Source organism: Poecilia reticulata, linkage group LG8 (assembly GCF_000633615.1).
Source record: "Poecilia reticulata strain Guanapo linkage group LG8, Guppy_female_1.0+MT, whole genome shotgun sequence".
NCBI lineage: Eukaryota > Metazoa > Chordata > Actinopteri > Cyprinodontiformes > Poeciliidae > Poecilia > Poecilia reticulata.
Window position 1 is genome coordinate 12,246,511 of NC_024338.1, and position 19,490 is coordinate 12,266,000.

General features: G+C 36.8%; 3 protein-coding genes across 5 annotated transcripts in view; 1 reads left to right on the forward strand and 2 right to left on the reverse strand.

The window, feature by feature from the left end:
- Positions 1–8,181, reverse strand: part of LOC103468859 (B-cell receptor CD22-like) — a 12,977-nt gene extending 4,796 nt beyond the window's left edge. For 2 of the 3 annotated variants that reach the window (XR_534258.1, XM_008416232.1), the window contains exons 1-2: positions 7,953–8,181; positions 7,680–7,726 (exon numbers count right to left, since the gene is read on the reverse strand). The gene's annotated coding sequence lies outside the window, so the exon portion shown is untranslated. The remainder of the gene's footprint in view (positions 1–7,679; positions 7,727–7,952) is intronic. The other variant, XM_008416233.1, reaches the window with a different exon arrangement.
- LOC103468857 (neuropeptide B-like) lies at positions 382–1,586 on the forward strand. The gene is made up of 2 exons (XM_008416231.2): positions 382–710; positions 1,213–1,586. The coding sequence occupies exons 1-2, from the start codon at positions 453–455 to the stop codon at positions 1,339–1,341; spliced, it is 387 nt and encodes a 128-aa protein (XP_008414453.1). The 5' UTR covers positions 382–452; the 3' UTR covers positions 1,342–1,586.
- LOC103468860 (guanine nucleotide-binding protein G(o) subunit alpha-like) lies at positions 4,452–19,264 on the reverse strand. Its single transcript, XM_008416234.2, has 10 exons — positions 19,100–19,264; positions 18,679–18,814; positions 18,510–18,601; positions 18,320–18,412; positions 17,504–17,664; positions 14,557–14,685; positions 12,899–13,028; positions 12,728–12,799; positions 5,333–5,420; positions 4,452–4,794 (listed from the first exon to the last, which is right to left on the reverse strand). Exons 1-10 carry the CDS (start codon positions 19,136–19,138, stop codon positions 4,604–4,606), a joined length of 1,131 nt encoding a protein of 376 aa, XP_008414456.1. The 5' UTR covers positions 19,139–19,264; the 3' UTR covers positions 4,452–4,603.
- Positions 19,265–19,490: the final 226 nt, after the last annotated feature.

A 19,490-nucleotide genomic window follows, 5' to 3' on the forward strand; every position in this document is an offset into this window, starting at 1 on the left:
ATATATATATAATTTGAGATACTCATTAACTTAAGTTTAATTTCCTTTCTTCACCCTGACAGATGGTTGCTTATTTGGGATGCAGAAACAGTATAATTAAAGATTACTAATACAATCTATTATAGCCCCTATAGTTTTGTACCTTAACGATATACGTGACTCCCATTTAATGCAAAGTACAATCTAATAGAAACAATTCAGTTTTTTAGGGCAAACTAAGCAAAATAAAACCAAAACTAAAAGGCAAAACACAAAGTGAGAAATCAAAGTTTTTTATTTTAGTGCCACAAGACATTTCCTTCTCCCTCTCTCTCTCTCTCGTGACGACGGGATGATCACCGGGATGGATCATCTGGAGCCCTATAAAAGGGTCTTGGTCCAGTGAGTGGTCTCAGAAAAAAGAACCAGCAGCCGAAGTGAGATAAGGAGCAGCTCAGACCTCCGCTCTCGACATGGAGATGACTTCTAAACTTATGTTTCCTATCGTAGCGTTTTTCCTTCTCGTCGCCTGCAGCCCGTCGGAGGCTTGGTACAAGCAGGTGGCCGGACCGAACTACTACTCGGTGGGCAGAGCGTCCGGCTTGCTGTCCGGGATCCGGAGGTCGTCATCGTACGCGAGGAGAGAGGAATCCCCGTCAGAGAGCGGAGAGTCTGCCACCAGCAGCGTCTTATCTCAGTTACTCTCTCATAACTCGGTTTTAAAGACGATGGTTAGTGGGAATTCATTTGCTCAGTCAACTTTTCAATGTATTTTTTTTTTGTTTGTTTTTCTTCATTATTTAGCGGACGATTAAACATAAGATTACAGAAATTTGGCAGCACTCTTTTTTTCCGTTTTCTGTGTATTAACTATTTAACGGTAACTGTTTATTCAGCGCCATGTGGCTCTAAGCTGCAAAAACTTAAAACTTTAACGAGAGAACAAAAACGAACCGTTCTGGGCTTGCATTCTGTACCCCGATATTTTTCACACCAGCATTACGAAAACATTCTACAATATTGTAGAAAATAAACCTACAATAATTTATTTTTAAAATGTGGATAGAATTTTACAAAATTTGCATGAATGTACACAGTGTAATGTTGCAGAATATTTGTTGTTGTGTTAAAGCAGCTTGAAACTCATCTTCAATCCAGTGCACAAAACTAGTCTTGGTTTTAGATACTTTAATCCTGATTCTCTAACGATCTGTCTCCATTCTCTCCAAACAGCCTCTTTGCATTAAAGACATTACCCCAAACCTGCAGAGCTGTGAACTCTTCCAGGAAACAAAGGGATCTCTGAAGTGCAAAGCAGACATCTTCCTCTCCCTGGACTCCTCAGACTGTGAAGGAGACTGATTGCTGTCCTTGGATCATGAAGCATAATTCTTAAAAGGACATTTAAAAAAAAAAAGCATCAATGTTTAATGTGATGGGTAATGCTGTTGATGGAAGTTTGTTTTTCATGCACCCTTTTTGCTTGATTTTTTTTTTTTTAACGATGAAATATGTCTAATTGTTATCCGGTTCTGTGTTATTGTTCATATTTGATCTGAGTTTACATCAATAAATGGATCATCCTGTGGATCTGGTTAAAACGCAAATCACAAAGATGTCATTTGATTCTTTACATTTCATCACTTTGGCAGCGGAGAAAAGTTTGCAAAGCAAGTTTAATACCATCCTGGAACTTAATGCCAAGGATATTATTTCATAGTTATGATACATTTCATTCACTAACTCTAGTTTGTTAAACTTGAAAGAATATTTTTAGGATAGAACATAGATGCAGCTCACAATTTCTACATTCAAGCCACAGCTACTTGGAACAATTATGAGTGAGTAAAAAAAATCTGGCATACACTGGGGAGTATCCTGTTATTTCATCCCTTAATCTGCAGTAAAATTACAGAGTGAACAGAAAAAAACAAATAGCTGGAACAGTCAGTTACAGTTGTTTGCCATTCTGCTTTGCAATATTAACACTAACCACAGCTGTTAGAAGGTCTACCCAATCACACTGATGGGTAAATCAACATGCAAGGTCATCACAATTGTCACATTGATTTGTAGAGCAGCATTTCATGGCAATTAAAGCTGGAAGTATTTAGAGCAGGGGTGCCCAAAGCCAGTCCTCGAGGGTCGGCATCCTGCATGTTTTAGTTCTCTCCCTGGTTTAACGCACCTGGATCAAATGATGGCTCGTTAACATGCAGGATGCCGGCCCTCGAGGACCAACTTTGGACATCCCTGATATAGGGGGATCATCTACCAGTTTTGTTTTTTACTGATTTTTCATAGTAAAATTCTGCAACTTTAGTCAGAACAGATGAAAAGCATCTAAACTGCAACTTTGAGGTCTTTCTAAAAATTCTCACATGTGCATGGGATAAATGAGCTAATAGAGATTGTGCATTTAGTGTTTGCACCTGTTCTTGCCATTACATTCGTTTCTAGACTGAAGTCACTTATTGAAAACCATTTGGCAAGTGCTTTTCCCAGAACACAGTATTACACCTAAACGGCATCATCTGATACATTTACCATCACAAATTGAATCATTAGGTTCAATGGATAGACATATGTGCATGGGGTTTGAGTCTAAACATCGTTTTTTTTTAAACAATGGGCTTCAAAGTTAAATTAAAAAATTATTTGCAAGTCTCTGATAAATCAAAACCAAATATACGCAAGTTGTCAAAATGTTGACCCTTCGTTTCACCCAATCTTTAAGTGAAAGGGAGATGGGACCTGTATCTGAGGTTAAAGATCTACGGTGTTTACGAGGAAAACTGAGGCTTCCTTGGTTAGGATGAATTACACCTTGATGTATCTGTCAAGTGGGTTGTGATCAATGGCAGTAAATACATCGCCCAGAAGTCTTTGATAATTGCAAAAGCAAATGGTAATTTGCCAGAATTTGGACTTATAAAATATATATTTAGTTGATTCGACACTATTGTTTGGAATAATCTTTTGAAACTGTAAATTTTGATAGACATATCAAAATTTACAGCATATCAAGTCGAAGTCCCACACTTTGCACATGCTACTGAATTAGTGGATGCAGAAGAACTGGTGGATTTTTACCCCTTATCATACATTCAGCAGCAAAAGCAAAATCTTTTGTTTTGATAAAATATTATCTTTGAGATATAATTGAATTGTACAAAAATGAAAAATAATCCAGTGTGTTTTAGTAAGATAGGTCTTGATCACTTTATTTTGACGTAGTCTTGTGATGACTGTAGGTCAATTTCTGTTTCTGAAAATTGTTTTAAGTGTGACATGTTAATTATATTAATATCAAATGTCAATTCACACTACTCTGCCAAATGTAAACTAGTTTTCTTGTTTTACATTGTCATTAAAAATAAAGTGTTTCATTAGAGATTGAAGTCATGAAGTCTATTTTTCTTGAAATAAATTTTACTTTAAAAATGTTACACTGCTTTGTAGGTAGATATTCTAGTTTCAAGAATACATTTACTTGTAAGTAAAAATTTCTCAATATCCAGTTTTAAGATCTTGAGATATTTAAGGAAAATACACTTAAAATAAGATTTTTCTAATAGAAACCTAAACTAAGAAAAAATATGAAAAGGTAATTTTATTTATATAGCACATTTTCAGCAAGATGGCAATTCAAAGTGCTTCAGTTCAAATCCCATTGAGATATTTATCTTAAGATTTCAGTTTTTGCAGATGTAGGTTTTGTCAGGGGTATTTTATTAAATGAATATCTTTGATCAAAATCACTCCATTAAACTCTGGCTGTATGGTTAAGTTGACTCTTGAATAGTATGCCGTTTTAAACGGGTTTCCCTGCAGGATTATTTTGCAATAAGCTTCATCTCCCGATCAACTGTGGCCAACTCGGTCAATATAAAATAAATACCTAAAGGTGTCATCTACTGCCCATGTTAACCCAGGATGCCTATAGATGCAGTCTATTGGCGTCATCATGCTGTAGTGTTTTACTGTATTTTCAGGATGAAGTACAGTGTTCATTTTCTGCCACACTGATCAACTTACACAAACTATTCCGAGATTGATCTAGGAAGGCAATAGGTTGCTCTGGATTTTATTTGCAAAAAATACCAAGTTGCAGTTTTGACATTTTAATGTTCATGTACATTTGGACACTGGCTTTTATTCTTTTTTTTTGGTACAGTCCCAAATGTCTTTGGTAAAGTGAACAGACTATTTTTCCCTCCACTGCCCAAATAGGCACCGCTTTGGGTTTTGCTGACATAAAACTCCCCAAAGAGTCACACACACACACAAAGGGAAAAAGACTACCTGAAATTACTGTAAATTTAAAATATGACTGGATGACCAACAGAAAACTGCAGTGTGTATAGTTAAATGTTTCAATAACATTAATTGAAGCCAAGACACATTAGTAACTCAATAATTGTTTATTTTTCTTGAAAATTTGCATGGATATTAAAAGAAGATACGAGATGATCGAGACCAATACTTTTATTTAAAATAAATTAGAAATAAAACGGCACCATATATACAATTGTCTTAGCAAGTCACATAGCCTTTTGTTTTAAAAGCATTAAAACTATAAAATCACAGTAATCGGCATCTAAACGTAGAGTATAGAGGAGACCTACAACAGCTGGACAGCTGATAGGTTCTCCTTGATGATCTGATCAATGACCATGTGGAAGACCACCTTCATGACTTCAGAGTTGATGGCCGTGCCGAAGTGGTGGTAAACGGGTCTGCTCGAAGCCATGTTACAGACCGAGAACACGGCAGCTACATGGTGGGCTGCAGCGTCCACGTCACAGTCTGCTCCTAGACAGGCAAAATAAGTTTCTCTCATCTCAAACAGCTTATTCACTTTCTGGAATATAGAGGCAACAAGACATTGGCTGACTTTTTTTTTTTCATCAAAATCCAAATACACGAAACATGATGCCGACACACAGAACCCCTGGCAATGAGTCTGGAATGATGCACCACCATGACCCAGACCGAATGAATAAAATGAACAATGTATTTCAATCTGTATGCACAAAGATTTCTGTTTACCACGCCAGCAGAGGTGATGTTGCAAGAATCCAAAGTGCTGAATTTATAAGCAACTTTCAAATGTTGGATCATCCAACTCTCTCACACCTTTCATTGTTCGGTAACAGACATGGCCGAAGCAGGACTGTGAAGAAACTAATGCTCTGCTTGTAATCTGCTTTCAATGCGTCACTCGTTTTATAAATGGAAGCCAATATGATAAATTCGAAACACAGTAAAATCAGATGAGACGCTAAAAATGGCTTTAGAATAAGACTTTCAGAGAAAATATAAATGACCTGGGTTTTTCTCTCTACTGTACCTTCATAGCACGAAAGGTAAAATCTCAAGTGTCTCCCAGAGTGCAGGATCTTCCTCCGGAAAAGGTCAGTTTTGTTCAGAAACAAAATCTACGACATGAAGAAGAAAAAAAAAAAAGCAGTAGAAAGACCCGAACATGTAAATGGATGTTTTCAGTCAGAACTTGATAGCAAAAAACTAACAAATGGGTCAGAGTAGAAATTGGCTTTTCTTCACTTTCCATCACTTCCATTTGTATTTGTGACTTTATAGCTTCTTGAATCACGTTTCAAAGCATGGGTTGTGCTAGAAAGATGAATCAGTACCAAAGTCTGTGGACAAACCGTGTAAAGTAAGTTTTTGAGAATGAAATGGCCAGTCGACAGTAATATGTTTGCTGTGGGGCCTCTAAGGCCGTTTACTGTAATCTCACTTTCTCAAAAGAAATATGCTGCAAGAGTGCCAAGTGACAGCTCAGGAGAACGGAGTAGAACTAATTGGTCCAATCCCTAAAACAGGTAGAAATAAACAGTGGGTGCTAACTATGGTATCTTGTTAAAAACATTTGACTTAAATTTTATATATGGATTCTTATTTTTTATATTACATTTCTCTAAATAAAGAATAATGTATCAAAAAAATTATGCAAGAGTAGCCTTCACAACAAACTGTTTAAAATTGATTTTAATGCAGAAATTTGTGTTTACCAAATTCGTACAGGGTTATTTTTTTAACCACTTAGAGAAATGGGCCTTTCACCAAATTGCTCCCAATTTTGATCTCAAACAAATCATATCCTGTTATATCTTGAACCATTGAGAAGTTTACTTTCCTTATTAGTTAAGGAACAATAACAATACGAGCAGGTAATCATAAAAATGCTAAAATCTTACATATTAATTTGTATAATATTTTCTGAACACTTTCTGCACCTAACTTTCTGACTTAGTCCAATTGTTTCACTGAGCAAATTTAGGCTTTTATTGAATTAATGCCAGTTTACTCTAGTAACGAACTGCCACGAAGTACAAATCAGATTTTTACTATTGTGTTGAATGTCTGTTTTATAATGTATTCACCATCAATGAAGAGGAAAAAAAGCATTTAACCTTCCTGAAAAATTCACCAACTGCACAGTTGTAGTCAAGTAATACAAGTAGTACTTCAAAAGTGAAAAAAAAAAACTTTTTTTTTTTTAACATGTTGCTAAGAGATGAGCGTGTTTTTTGGTAAACAAGTATACGAAGTAAACATCTGAATTTTACTTTTGCAAAATTTACCAACTGTAAATTTCCTGTGTCTAAGCAGATAAGCAGTATTTCAAAAGAGCTTATGTTTTATAAACAATTAATTTGGTGTTAAGAAATTAGCATTTTTTTTCCTGGTAACGAACTGCCACGAAGTATAAATCAGATTTTTAGTGTTGAATGTCTGTTTTATAATATATTCACCATCAATGACAAAAAAGGGAAAAAAATATACTTTTCTGCGTAATTCACCAACTGCACAATTCTTGTTAAACAGTATAAGATAAGTAGTATTTCAAAAGAGCAGAATAAATCTGTTTTTTGAACAATAATGCTTGTTTTTAATGTGTTGCTAAGAGATGAGTGCGTTTTCTGGTGACCAAGTCCCACGAAGTAAACATTTGATTTTTACTTTTGCAAAATTTACCAACTGTAAATTTCCTGTGTCTAAGCAGATAAGTAGTATTTCAAAAGAGCTTATGTTTATTAAGAAATTAGCATTTTTTTCTGGTAACTAACTGCCACGAAGTATAAATCAGATCTTTACTTTTGTGTTGAATGTCTGTTTTATAATATATTCACCATCAATGGCAAAAAAAAAAACAAAAAAAATTCTCCTTTCTGCATAATTCAACAACTGCACAATTGTACTTTACTATAAGAAGTTGTACTTCAAAAGAGAAGAAGAAATTTTCTGTTTTTTGAACAAGAACAATACTTGTTTTTAATCTGTTGCCAAGAGATGAATGTGTTTTCTGGTAACCAAGTGCCATGTAGTAAACAACTGATTTTTACTTTAGCAAAGGTAAAAATCAGAAGGCAGTGCATTAACATTAGCGCAAACATTGCTAATGTAGCTACTGTCCACATTAGCAGTATCCTTTTCCCTAACATAAGCTTTATACTCATTTTGTTTATTTATTAGCCATGTTTAGCACACTGAATTGAAGACGTCAATTACACCCCACATGCCACTGGCAGCATTTAGGCTAACATTAGTGTACTGTTATCACTACGTGTTAGATACTCTATGTTAACGTAGATCAAGAGCAAGCCAAACTCAATTTCATGAGCCAGGAAGCTGAGCGTCTTGCTCCTTTATTGGGTTTTATTGACACTTACAACTTTGAGCAGTGGTGTGGAAAAGCTCAATGAAAGGTTGAGTGAAACTATAAGAAACAGAAAAATAAAATATGCATCAGCTCTAAATACACAAACTTCTAGTGTCTGAATAGAATTAACCTGAGCTGCAGTTAAGAAACAGTCACGTAGCAACCGTTGCTATGTAAATAAAAACTATCAGGATATGGCTTTTCTAGAATAAACACATTTGGAAAACAATCTCAAAATAAACTAACAAAACATAACACCAAACAGAACATAGATTGAACTTACAGCCATTGTTTTCGGAGGTGTAAGAAAAGATTAACACAGGAGGTGAAGTTCATACATTAACAGGCAGGCTCTCTCTGAACAGGTATTCCAAACTGCAACTGCCTCTGCTACCCACAATGCACTAATATCTCAAAATTCTCTTTCAAAATAGAATACAGATAAATTAATACTATAGAACTTTTTAAAACTCATGTAAACGGGGGCGTTTACACGACAACGATCCAACAAAAACGGCACTTTTGTTCCGTTTTTGTTGGATCGTTTACACGATAACATTCTGATTACGATCTGTGTTTACACAGTAACGGTGCACATCGAAAACGTGTAATGCTCTCGCTGCGCCTAGTTGGTGCTAGGTTCTTTGAAACTTTGAAAGTGGGCATGTGTTTAAAAAAAAGTTGTACTTGAAGGCATGTGGATTTGCGTGAGAGAACACGCATTGTGTGCGTCTGATTAGGGCGCATGCAGTTGGAAAAAGTGGAATAACTTTGCCGAAAAACCTTGTTTGAGCTTTCACGGTGTCTGTAGCGAGCCCCGGACTGGAAGCTGTTTATTGTTTTTACCTTGGAATGGCCAACAGTCTGTTATTCCTATATCAATTTGATAAAATAGGAGTTCCCGCACGTCCCATATCCGTGTCCTCTGTTACCTTTTTCAGCAGTTAAAACAGTTTTATCCGTCGCTAACAAGTCGTAACCTGTTTTTCCGAGCCGCCTTCAAACGCAACATGAACGCTGAGACGCTCGCGCTGGGTTTACACCTGTGAGGCAGCGGGACACCTGCTGCTGCTGCTGCGCAGGTGTGTGTTAGAATCATGGCAGCAACCCAGCAAAACGTAAATAACTTGGCACAGTTTTTCCCCCGAACTAACCGACTGAGTTGAGTAAAGCTGTTGGATGCAGGGGATGATAGCTAGAAGATGACTGGCTAATATCAATACAGCACGTTAAGCTTGTTAACAAGTAGCCTGTAGGCTGCTGGTGTTGTCTATGTTCAGCTTCGTAGACTCATTTTGCCCCCCAAAATAAGTCGGTGCCCCCGTTAAACTGGTCTGGAGCCGGGCTGGTCCTGGTCCGTAGTTCTCTACATAAGAGCGCTGAACAAGCAGCCGTGTATTTTGCCACCTGGGCGGTGCGGAGTGGTGAAGAGACGCTGAGGGAACCGAATCTGATGGGGAAACAGTAACACCAGCATTGTGAGTAGTTTCTTCTTCTGTGGATTGTAGGAAGCAGCTATGTTTTGCGTCATACTATGCATGAGCTGGTCTGGAACCCGTTTTCAATCTGTGCCGTTGTTAGAGAAAACATTCGGTGGTTTCGTGTAAAYGCACACTACAAACGSAACAAAACTCTTCCGTTTTCCCCCGAAATCGTTGTCGTGTAAACGGGGCCTTAAGACATTTCCAACTTCCAGCCTGGGGCAGAACAATTAGCATTTTGGCTAATGTTAGCCTAAAATGCTAATACTATAAATTAGTGTATAAAATTAGCTTATACACCAATTTTAAAATACTGAATGGAGTAAGTCCTTGTTATTCAACACGCTATTGAGTACATTGTAGCTTACTTTATCATTGATGCTAATATTTAGGATCAGAACGCTGGGTTTCAATGTACGGGCACACTTCGGCAAGCCCTGTTTAAATTTCTTCAGAAATTTTCTAACTTATTTTACTATTTTTTTTCTGGTTAGGTTACATTTTTGTATCGAGTTTTATATTTAATTGCTCAAAGTACTGAGGATTACTAAGTACAGTACTTTGGTTGCCTATTGTTGTAAATATGTTGTAGAAATAAACTTGGACTGGAAACCACTTTCAATTAACCCGTTGGTCCAAAAGATTCTGACCGTTCCAATCAGAACCTAGGAACGTCTTACTGGTTTATATTATTTAAGGACGTTATGAGCAGATAAATGAATTTACTTCAGTTGTAAAAGTAAGTATGAAAAAATTCCCAGAGCTGATTCATGCTGTGTACTAAACATTTCATTGTAATGGCGTCCTTTTCATACCACAAGTCATGAATAGAATGGCCAAAACAAAGTGACAAGCCCAAAAGAGGGTTCAATCATTTGCAACTTCATAAGTCAAAAGAACTGCAAAAATCTGATCCAACACTAAAAATATGGATGAAAACTTGGTCCCCAAGTGGTGGAGTTTGCATTAGTTTGTCGGTGAATTAATAAGGTCTTGTCATTATGCATATGTTGGATAACTCAGGGAAAAAATTGGTGTGTGTGGTGTTTGATCAAACCCAATAAAATTAATGTTCCTGTTCAAATAGCAGATAAAATATCAAGTAATCTCCAGTCACACCATAGTTCTGTTATTTCCAGCGACCTTATCTGACTTTTTTTCCCCACACTAGAGACAAAAAGGAAAGGACCACATAGCATTTAGAAGAAAAAAAATAAGGAGCTAAAAAGGCAGAACTCTACCCGATGCATCTCAAGATGAACTGCAGAAACATGATTTCTATTCATAACCAAAGCAAAACATTGTCAGTATGTCAGCAGAAAACAACCACAGCAGCTGTTAAATGTGGTGACAGCAAACTAGAATTTGTATGCTAATCATGCTCATCAGATGCAATCAAAGCTTTGTGGGCGCCGTTTACATAGCATGTAAGATTTCTTAAAAAGCCCATGAGTGCATTTATCCTGCTGTCATATTTAGAACAGCATGAGAAAAGAAAATAGCAAGAGGTTAGAAAAGGTAAGGGTACAAATCGTATACCCTTTACACTTCATCTATTTTATAGAGATTGACAGACAAAGTAGAAAATTAATGCAAAGTAAAATAATTAGATATGTTTTAATTAGAGATGTGCCGATCAGGTTTTTTTCCTGCCGATAATACCGATCACCCATGAGGGCTGATCACAGATACCGATCACATAATTTTTCTATCATAAACACTACCGGTTACATTATGTGGATAAAGGAACCATGAATTCACCTTAATTTAGACAAAAACTTGTTTTTAATAACTTATTCCAAGAACAAAACTGGCATTCTGCAAATTGTACTTCTATCGGTAATACTATCTTTAACAGACTGATAACATATGAAGGCTCTGAAGAGGCTAAATAATGCAAAGAGCCAAAATAAAATCTCTCAACATTGCCCAAAAAATTCAAGTATAAAACTTAACATTCAAAAGGCAAATGCAGGTTCCATTACAATAAACAATCCTGAGTTACTGAATGAAAACTTCCTGATAGCATGACGGCTAGCTGATTACTGCTAGTTCTGAATGGCTGTTTCTGACTGAGAGGAGTAATTATGCAGAACAGGGAGGAGATCGATCTTTTTTTTTTTAGAGATTATCTGTCTCATGTTAGGACAGCGAAAGTTTTAATACGTATGTAAAATGTATTTTTTTAGGTTAGATGCTGCAGCTTTAAACAGAGGTTCAGTGTGAGAGTCACTACCAGGTGGAGCAGAAGCGGCGCTCCGTCTGAAATATTACTACCTGTAGCGCGTAGCAGCGGTTCAACAGCGAGAGCAGAACCAGCGTCTTACATCGCAGCTCGAAGACTTAAATAATTTTGCGGGTTATTTGTTTAGCTTTGTGACCGTCATGCTAATCCGGGTGAGTGTTTGTAGCTGTGCGCTGCTTTACCTGCTGTCTGATCCTCCATATGTCTTTACTGCAGTGAGTCTCGATGTAGCCAAACTTTGTTAAGTATGGCATTGTTTTTATGTCGTATTAGCTTCGTTGTGTTGATGCATTTTGACCTGCTTCAATTTTCCGCCGCAACAYGCAAACTTCCCCATTCACTCAGTGCTATAGCKCCACATCGTTTAGGATTTGTTGCTGCGCGTTTGCGCAGAGTGAAGGAAAGAGGAGACCAGCTGCACAGGCAGGCTGCGAAATGAGATGCAGGTGATCGGCAACAAGAGCCAATGATCACCGATCACCCGATTATGATTGGTGACCGATCGATCGGCACACCTCTAGTTTTAATATATTTTACACATCAATAAAATAAAGGGTGAAAGTTGAACCTCCATCCCAGCACCAAGTTCCATGCAGCCAGCAAAAGCCTTTCTTCAACATTTCCCATAAACTCTGATCATGCTCTATGTACATTCCCCACACCATGATGCTGCAAACACTTTTTTTTTTTGCAGTGTGGATGGCATGTTCAGGTTGCTTTGCGGTGTTCATTTTCTGCCACAAATAAAACTTTTCATGTTTCATCAAAGATTTCTTTTTGGTCTTGTCTGATCAGAGTCCTTTCTCCCACGCGCTTGCAGTGACCTACATATAGTTTGTGGAAAACTGCATGTAATGAAGGCTAGATTTATGGCGTACATGACTAATCAATGTTATCTCAACTCCCACTTGAGAAAGTGATATCTGCAGCTGCTTCAGAGTCTTGGTTGCTTCTTGGTTACTACTCTACATGCTTAGTCATTTTAGTGGAATCTAGTTCTGGTAGGTTAGCAGCTGTGTCTTAAACAATAGAATGTACTATGCACAATTAAAGACTTAAAAGGCAATAACTTTAAATGTAACCGTGTGTTAAACCTTTTAACTTTATCCTTGCCGGATGTGTTCTTGAGTCTTCATAACTCTCCATTAATGTTCCTTAAACTTCTGAGGTATTCATAAAGAATATGTGTTATAACATTGCAAAAAGAATAAACTACCCTTCAGGTGACTTCTGATACAGTTGTTCACTCTGGATTTTATTTAGATGCATCAGAATGTAGAGGGTTAAATTTAAATCTGTCACACTCTTCAGATTTCACAAAGAAAAACTTACCAGGGAAGTTTTCTTGAAGACTGTGTTTGTGCAGATTGATGAGAAAAATGCAAGGCTTTCTTGAAGTCCGTTCTAAGAAAAGAAAATAAGGTCAGGCAGATAAAGCCAAGAAAAAAAGGATAAAAAGAAATCCATATAATTACCAACTGTTAATATAGTTTAATGACGTACCATTGATGGATCCTTAAACAACATCTGATCATAGCTGCTGAGAGCCACAACAAACAGTAAGGCATGAATAGAATCAAAGCAGCTCAGCCACTTTCTCCTTTCACTGCGTTGGCCACCAACATCATACAATCTGCCAACCGACAAGAAATAACGTCTAAATCCATTTTTTAAAAAAGATTGAAAATTACAGCTGATCTGCAGAAGAAAGAATTTCTTTACAAAGTAGATTTAGTTGTGATCAAGTGCATTAAAGCAATAAAAAGTCCCTACTATTCAAAATACTGAAGACATCCGTTTCAACAGAGTGGCACCCGGTGAACCTTAGGGTCTGGGTGACATGGGTAATGAGTTTCAATTTGGGCCAAAGAGTCTCCAGGTGCAAGATTGCTGCATGTCACCAGCAACGAGGCATTTATCTTCTGAGTCAGTTGTACCAAGCTGGAGGAGAATACGTGTTAACTGAACTGACAGCAGTAGCTGAAGTGGTGGAGAAAAGAATAATCACTGCAGCTTTCCTGAGTTACCAATTTAAAACATGAGATCCTGTCATTTTATGACAAACTTTGCTTGATTTAGAATTAATTCAACAAAATGTACAAAAGGTGTAACAGCATTTTCATACCAAAAGGACAGCAAGGCCAACATTAGGCTTTTGAGTTATTGAGCTGTTTTAACTGAAAAAATGTTTTGATTTAGATATATTAGAAAAAGAGTTAGATCCATAAACTAGCCTCATCAAGTTTACAGCAAGAGTTCTTTGTTTATTCTTTTTTTCTCAAATTACATTTTCAACTATAGACACACACACACACAAGTTCTCTATGGATTCTAACCTGCAGCCCACAGAAACGGATAATGTTATTCAAGAAAGTAGATAGAGCATTGTAAAATGCATCTGAAAAGAAAAGTTTCAGTGGTTTACTGATGTACTTCTTCATATTTGTTTGATTTTCTGTTTCTAATTAGAAAGTTTAAGGCCATCAATATTTAATGTCTAATTCACCCTCTTCATTCAGTTTACCACTGAAAGCTTCTTCCGTTTGTTGAAATGGCTTGAAAGGGAGTCTGTCTTCAGAGGTTCAATAACTCAATAAGAGACAGCTGGAAGTTTATTTTTTATTTACTTGTTATTTTCATTATTGTGGGTATAGATCAAGTTGTCTGTTTAACTGATTCTTAAGGACATTTTAAGTCGGATCGTTTGGTCAGGTATCTCTTCAGTTGGCAGACGCTTTTGAACATCTGCTTAGTAGTCATCTTTAAAATCAAAAACATAACAAATGTGCTTATTCTGCGATTCAGACAGTTTTGTTTGGTGAATCACTTTTATGTTTGTAAAACAGTGTTGCAGTTAACATTCTGTTGCCATCTCCCCTCGTAAAAAAGTTAAATGTCCCTTGCTGAAACTACTTGATGTTTAATGTGCTGTGGTAAACAAGTTTTTAGGTTTGCCACACGTCCACCAATGCATTTACACAATTTAAAGTTCTTGTTTGATTAATAATGCAACTTATAGTTTCCAAATTCAAGATGATTAAGTCCCCATTTTAGAGTCAGAATTTCTTGACTCAATGTAAATTTAGAAGACCGATTTAAAAACCCACTCACCTTCAGGTTAAAGATTTTATATATATATAGCATTTATTTCAAAGTCTTACCTAAAGATCGTTTCATCTACTTGAAACTGTGTCTCAATGATTCCACAGGTCCTCACTCTGACTCTCAGGACATCCATCTCCGTGGGAATGTAGTTTGGCGAGATGATTCGACTTATGTTTTCAAAGAAGCTGCAGATGACCAGAAAAAAAGGAAGACATTTAACAATACGTAATTGACTAGCTGTAGACTGCGTTTTCTTGTTCTTTATCCATTGGTTCTAGTATTTTTTTTAATCAATTCTTAATTCATTCACAAATATGCCTTTAAAAAATATTTTTAAAAAAGCATATAAAAAAAAATAAAGGAAGCTTTAGTTTTTAAAAACAAGATGCCAAATTATTGTCAGCCAATATTTTTTCAGGACCTTTGTAACATTTGTAATTTCAATCTGTAGCAATGTCCTCCAAGCTACAGTATAGTCACCAAAGCAGCAGAAAAATAAAAAAATAAAAATCACCTCCCCGAGTCATCCCCGAGTCATGATGGTACTTTCACACTTAACCACAAGACAATTAGTTCTTTTCATACCCAAGGATTGCATACACCCAACACAAGTAGTTGGGGAAATGTACTGTAGAACTGAATTTTGAGAATTGCCTTTGATGTATTTAAGCATCAAAAGAAAATGCATTAGAAACTGAAATCTCATGGAAGCATCAGTGAAAATTTAAACCTTTCAATTGAAACTCTGCCTCCAGGCGTCTTATGTGAATCATGCCATTAATCACTTGATGTGACTTATCTTTTGTGACAAGATGACAAAAAGGTTTTTCTGGAAATGCTCAAATAAAAAAATAAAAATAAAAGTTATCCTGACTATTGAAATCCTGCAAAAATTGAGATTCTGAAAGTTTTGCAAGATCCCATTGAATATTTGAAAAATCCTGACTGGAGTTTTGTGTCCCATTTAAATGGATCAGAAAAAAGTTAAAATGCATATATTTGAGGTCAGCTATGACATTTCTTCTCTGAATTTGTTGTGGTCTATTCTGCAAACAAGACTTTTTTGGAACTGACTTCTATATAAGTGGGAATGCTTTGGACCCGTTTTAATTAAATTTTTTTTCCATAAAGTGCTATAAAGATGACATTTGCTCTAACACTGCACTATATAAAATAAAATTAACTGAATTTTACAAAGACTCAGAGAAAAAGCTAAACCTGTTCCAAACTGATTGCAATTTAAAACGTCCCAAACTCCTTGGAGGCTTGCATTTATAGTAGGGCTTAATTAGAACGCTTCTCGTAAACACCTTACAACCGCAGACAACTCACTGTAACTACATATTGTCTTTTAACATTAACCGCTCACTTCAAGCCCACGCCAGCATCAGAGAAGTCATTTTACACATTTGGGTGCCTGGGGAAGTCAAGTGTGTCACGACACAGTCTAATCCAACATTTCTGGAGGGAGAAATCAATGGTGGGTCTAGCAAGGTGAGATCACTGAAAGAGAGACAGGCGAGTCTCATATAATCCCCCAGCAACTGACTTTATCGAGTTCCAGTAATGAAGCTGTCACACCTCCGTCCTTTCTCCGTCTGACCACCCGGAGTAGATTTTATCTTGACTGATCGCCTCCCTGTTGCCTCAAAGATAAGAAGTTAATTCTGCCCACCGAGTCCACATTTATTTAAAAAGACAAATCACTTCTTTTACTTAAAGAAATAATCACAATCCAATATTTAATCATATAGCCACTCGGGTATCCARCTTATTACCGAATATTGTGTGCACAAGACAAGTGCACATTTCGGATTGCTTTTCTGCAAACATATTCCATTCTTTACATAATGATGCAGCACAAAAGCACTCATCGAAAATACTGAACACGGAGCACAAAGCAGAGAGGTAGGAGTTGATGAAATTTTGAAGGCCATTTTGCTTTTACACAACTCTTGAAAGGGCATTATTGCATGATCCAACGACAGAGCGGAGAAAAACAAGTGCTGTTCAGACAAAAACATTTTGGAACAAATGTGGGAAAAATAACAGTATTTTGCACAAGTATTCATAGCACTTTTTCACATTTTGCCATATAGTATGAAGATCACCAGACTTTTATGAGGAAAACCAGCTTGATGTGTGGAGGAGTGAAAACCAAATCTGAAAGGTGTGGCATGCACTTGATTAAAGCCAACTTGTCTCTCAACTTAAGAAGTCCATAGCTCAAGTGAGAGAATGTGTCGACAGGAAAACGTCTAGTTGTGCATTCATTAAACAGGCTTTTATGAAAATGTGGYAAGTAGTTAGATGTTGAAGTCCCAATTGGAGTTGGTCAAAAGACAGAAAACAAGAAGCCAACGTCAGATGAGACCAAAAATCAATAAATCTTTACACACAAACTGCCAGRCATAGCAAATACATAACTACACATGGCCCAGAACTCACCATCTCCATGATAAAACATGGAGATGCCAACATTACTCTGTGGGTGTAATTTTCTACAGAAGCGATAAAAAAAAAAAGCTAATTGTAGCTTTCTTGAGACATCCCTCAAATAAGTAATTGATTCCTCACTTTTTATCACTTTTCAGAGCAATGCAAACTTTTCAGCCAAGTCATAAACACTTCACCTCAAGCTACACACAATCCCACACATACGCTACTATTCGTCTTCTCAGACACAAAAATAGTTTCTTTCATCATGTATGTTTTAYGTACTCCACCCTTATTCTCCTCCACCTGTATATCTGCAAACAGCTCTTTTTTTTATTTTTTATTTTTTATTTGATGTGGTTCTAATTAGGCTTCCTATTCCATAAATGTCACGCAAATTATTTCCTGATGCAAGTTATTCTCAGCGCTGCTTTTACCATTTGCTCTCTATAGACAAACTGTAACTACACACTCCTTACTGGGCAATTTCCCTTGACATTTCCACWGTCAGTCATAATTGGGAAGGGGATTGTGCAATATAAATCGCCCTGTGGTTGATGTACTCACTAGAGGGCGGAGTCGTTCAGATCGTACTCGTATCCTCTGGCTGCAGCGGCCCTYACCCCCTGGTCGGCCCAAAGGGCACAGAAGGCTTGAGCCACAAAAGGGAGCAGTTGCTGATYGTCTCCCAAACACTGGCTGCAGGACAGAATGCAGCGGGCCTGGATCTGGTTTAAGTATGGGAACATTATACAGTCAGAGTCAATAATATAATACTGGGATATTATCTTTACGAGACATGCACCGCAGACAGCACAAACCTGGAGGGAGCAATTTGATTTCATAGTGCATTAAAATCTCTAATTATCAGAGAGGTTAAGTTTTGATGTTAGTTTTATCAGATAATTATGGTGATTTTTAGATTACAGCTAATGGAAACCCCAAAATTAACTTTACCAAATTAAAGAACACTATAGATCTTTTTTTTTAATGTGTAAAAGAAAAACTGCTGTAAAGCATAATCACCAAAACTAAGGATAAATGCTTGATGCTATTTACAGCAAATCTATAAGATACTAGCTTACTGAAATAAAAAAAATAAAAACAAAATCGCTCAGCAAAACCTGAAATCTCATCTAGTCTTAATGATTTCTGTTTATTACAGACTTTAACACTTGGAAGCCTCACTSAAAGCTAGAACACAACAAAGAGTTGCAACGCACAATGGATGCAAATGCTTCTTTTCTCTTCGTAAAATCAAATATTATACAAGTACCGTTCATGAGACGAGGACTCCATGCTTCACATAGGCAGAGAGCGCCCTCTCGTGTCACAAAAAGCAGGTGCAGTGAAAGCCAAACAAGAGGAATGTCTGTGGCTCACCTTGTTCATATTATTTGCGAGGTTTATCCGCAGCTTGCCCATTCCTTGCAGAACAATCTTCATAGAGGTTAGAAGGTTATCCAACACTGCAGGCTTTGAAAACATGCGTCCATTTCATTCATCTTTATTCAAGAAAAAGAAACGTATCCAGTATTTAAAAATGTGTGATGATGGTGTGAATGCGTGGTACCTTGAAACTAAGAAGTTCCTGGCTGGAGAAGCCACGGCTGTGTATTATCTTCATCTGTCTGATTATTGTGCTCTTTCCGCTCTCTGCAACTCCTGCCACACAAACAGCGTTTTGCAGCAATTAACCAAAGTAGTTGAGAGCTGCTAAATGATGCAGCATATACACACACCAAGCATGAGGATTTTGATAACATTCCTTTCGGCCCTGGCATGATCACAAAGGTCTTGCTCGATTGTGGAGTTCTTTATTTGGGTTTTCTTAGTTTCCTCCGAGATATCCTGTTGGAAGCACATTCCCATGCAGACCTAACGGAAACGGCGACAAATTCCAGATATGTTGAAATAACCAAAATAGGGCACTTATTTTATTTATTTATTTTTTGCTAAATCTCCAGGAGAAAAAAAAAAGAATTAAAAATAACCGTTTACAGACATTTTGACAAATAGGACTTAATTAGTGCTTAGTTGAATAGAAAAAAAATATAGGTATTCTGAAACAGTGAGTGGGAGAACGGAAGAGTAATTTCCCGATTTCAAATTTCAGACAAAACTTTCTGAAGTCGTTTATCAAACAAAAGTTTTGCTGCGTACCTTCAGCGACAGATGAAGCAGTTTTAAACAACGAAACATCCCTCTGTTGTTGCTCTTCGTTTCTCAACAGCTTTGTTTTGTTGCTATTTCTCCTGGCATCAAGCAGGCGTAACTCGGAGGTGCTAATTTGCTTAATTAGGAACACACTTGTACCGCATTCTGTCAAAATAAAAGCATGTGACACCGGAAAAGGTGAGTCCCTAAAGAATAAAATGAGCAATTTTGTTTTGGCCAGATTTTTTTCATGTTCATGTGCAAGATGTTCGACTCACTGATCGTTATTTATGAAAAATTATGACATCAATAGTCAGTGTGGAGATGGACCAATATTTATATAAAATTATTAATTAGGTGACTCAAGTCAATTGGAAAAGTAGAAAAGTAGTTTCAT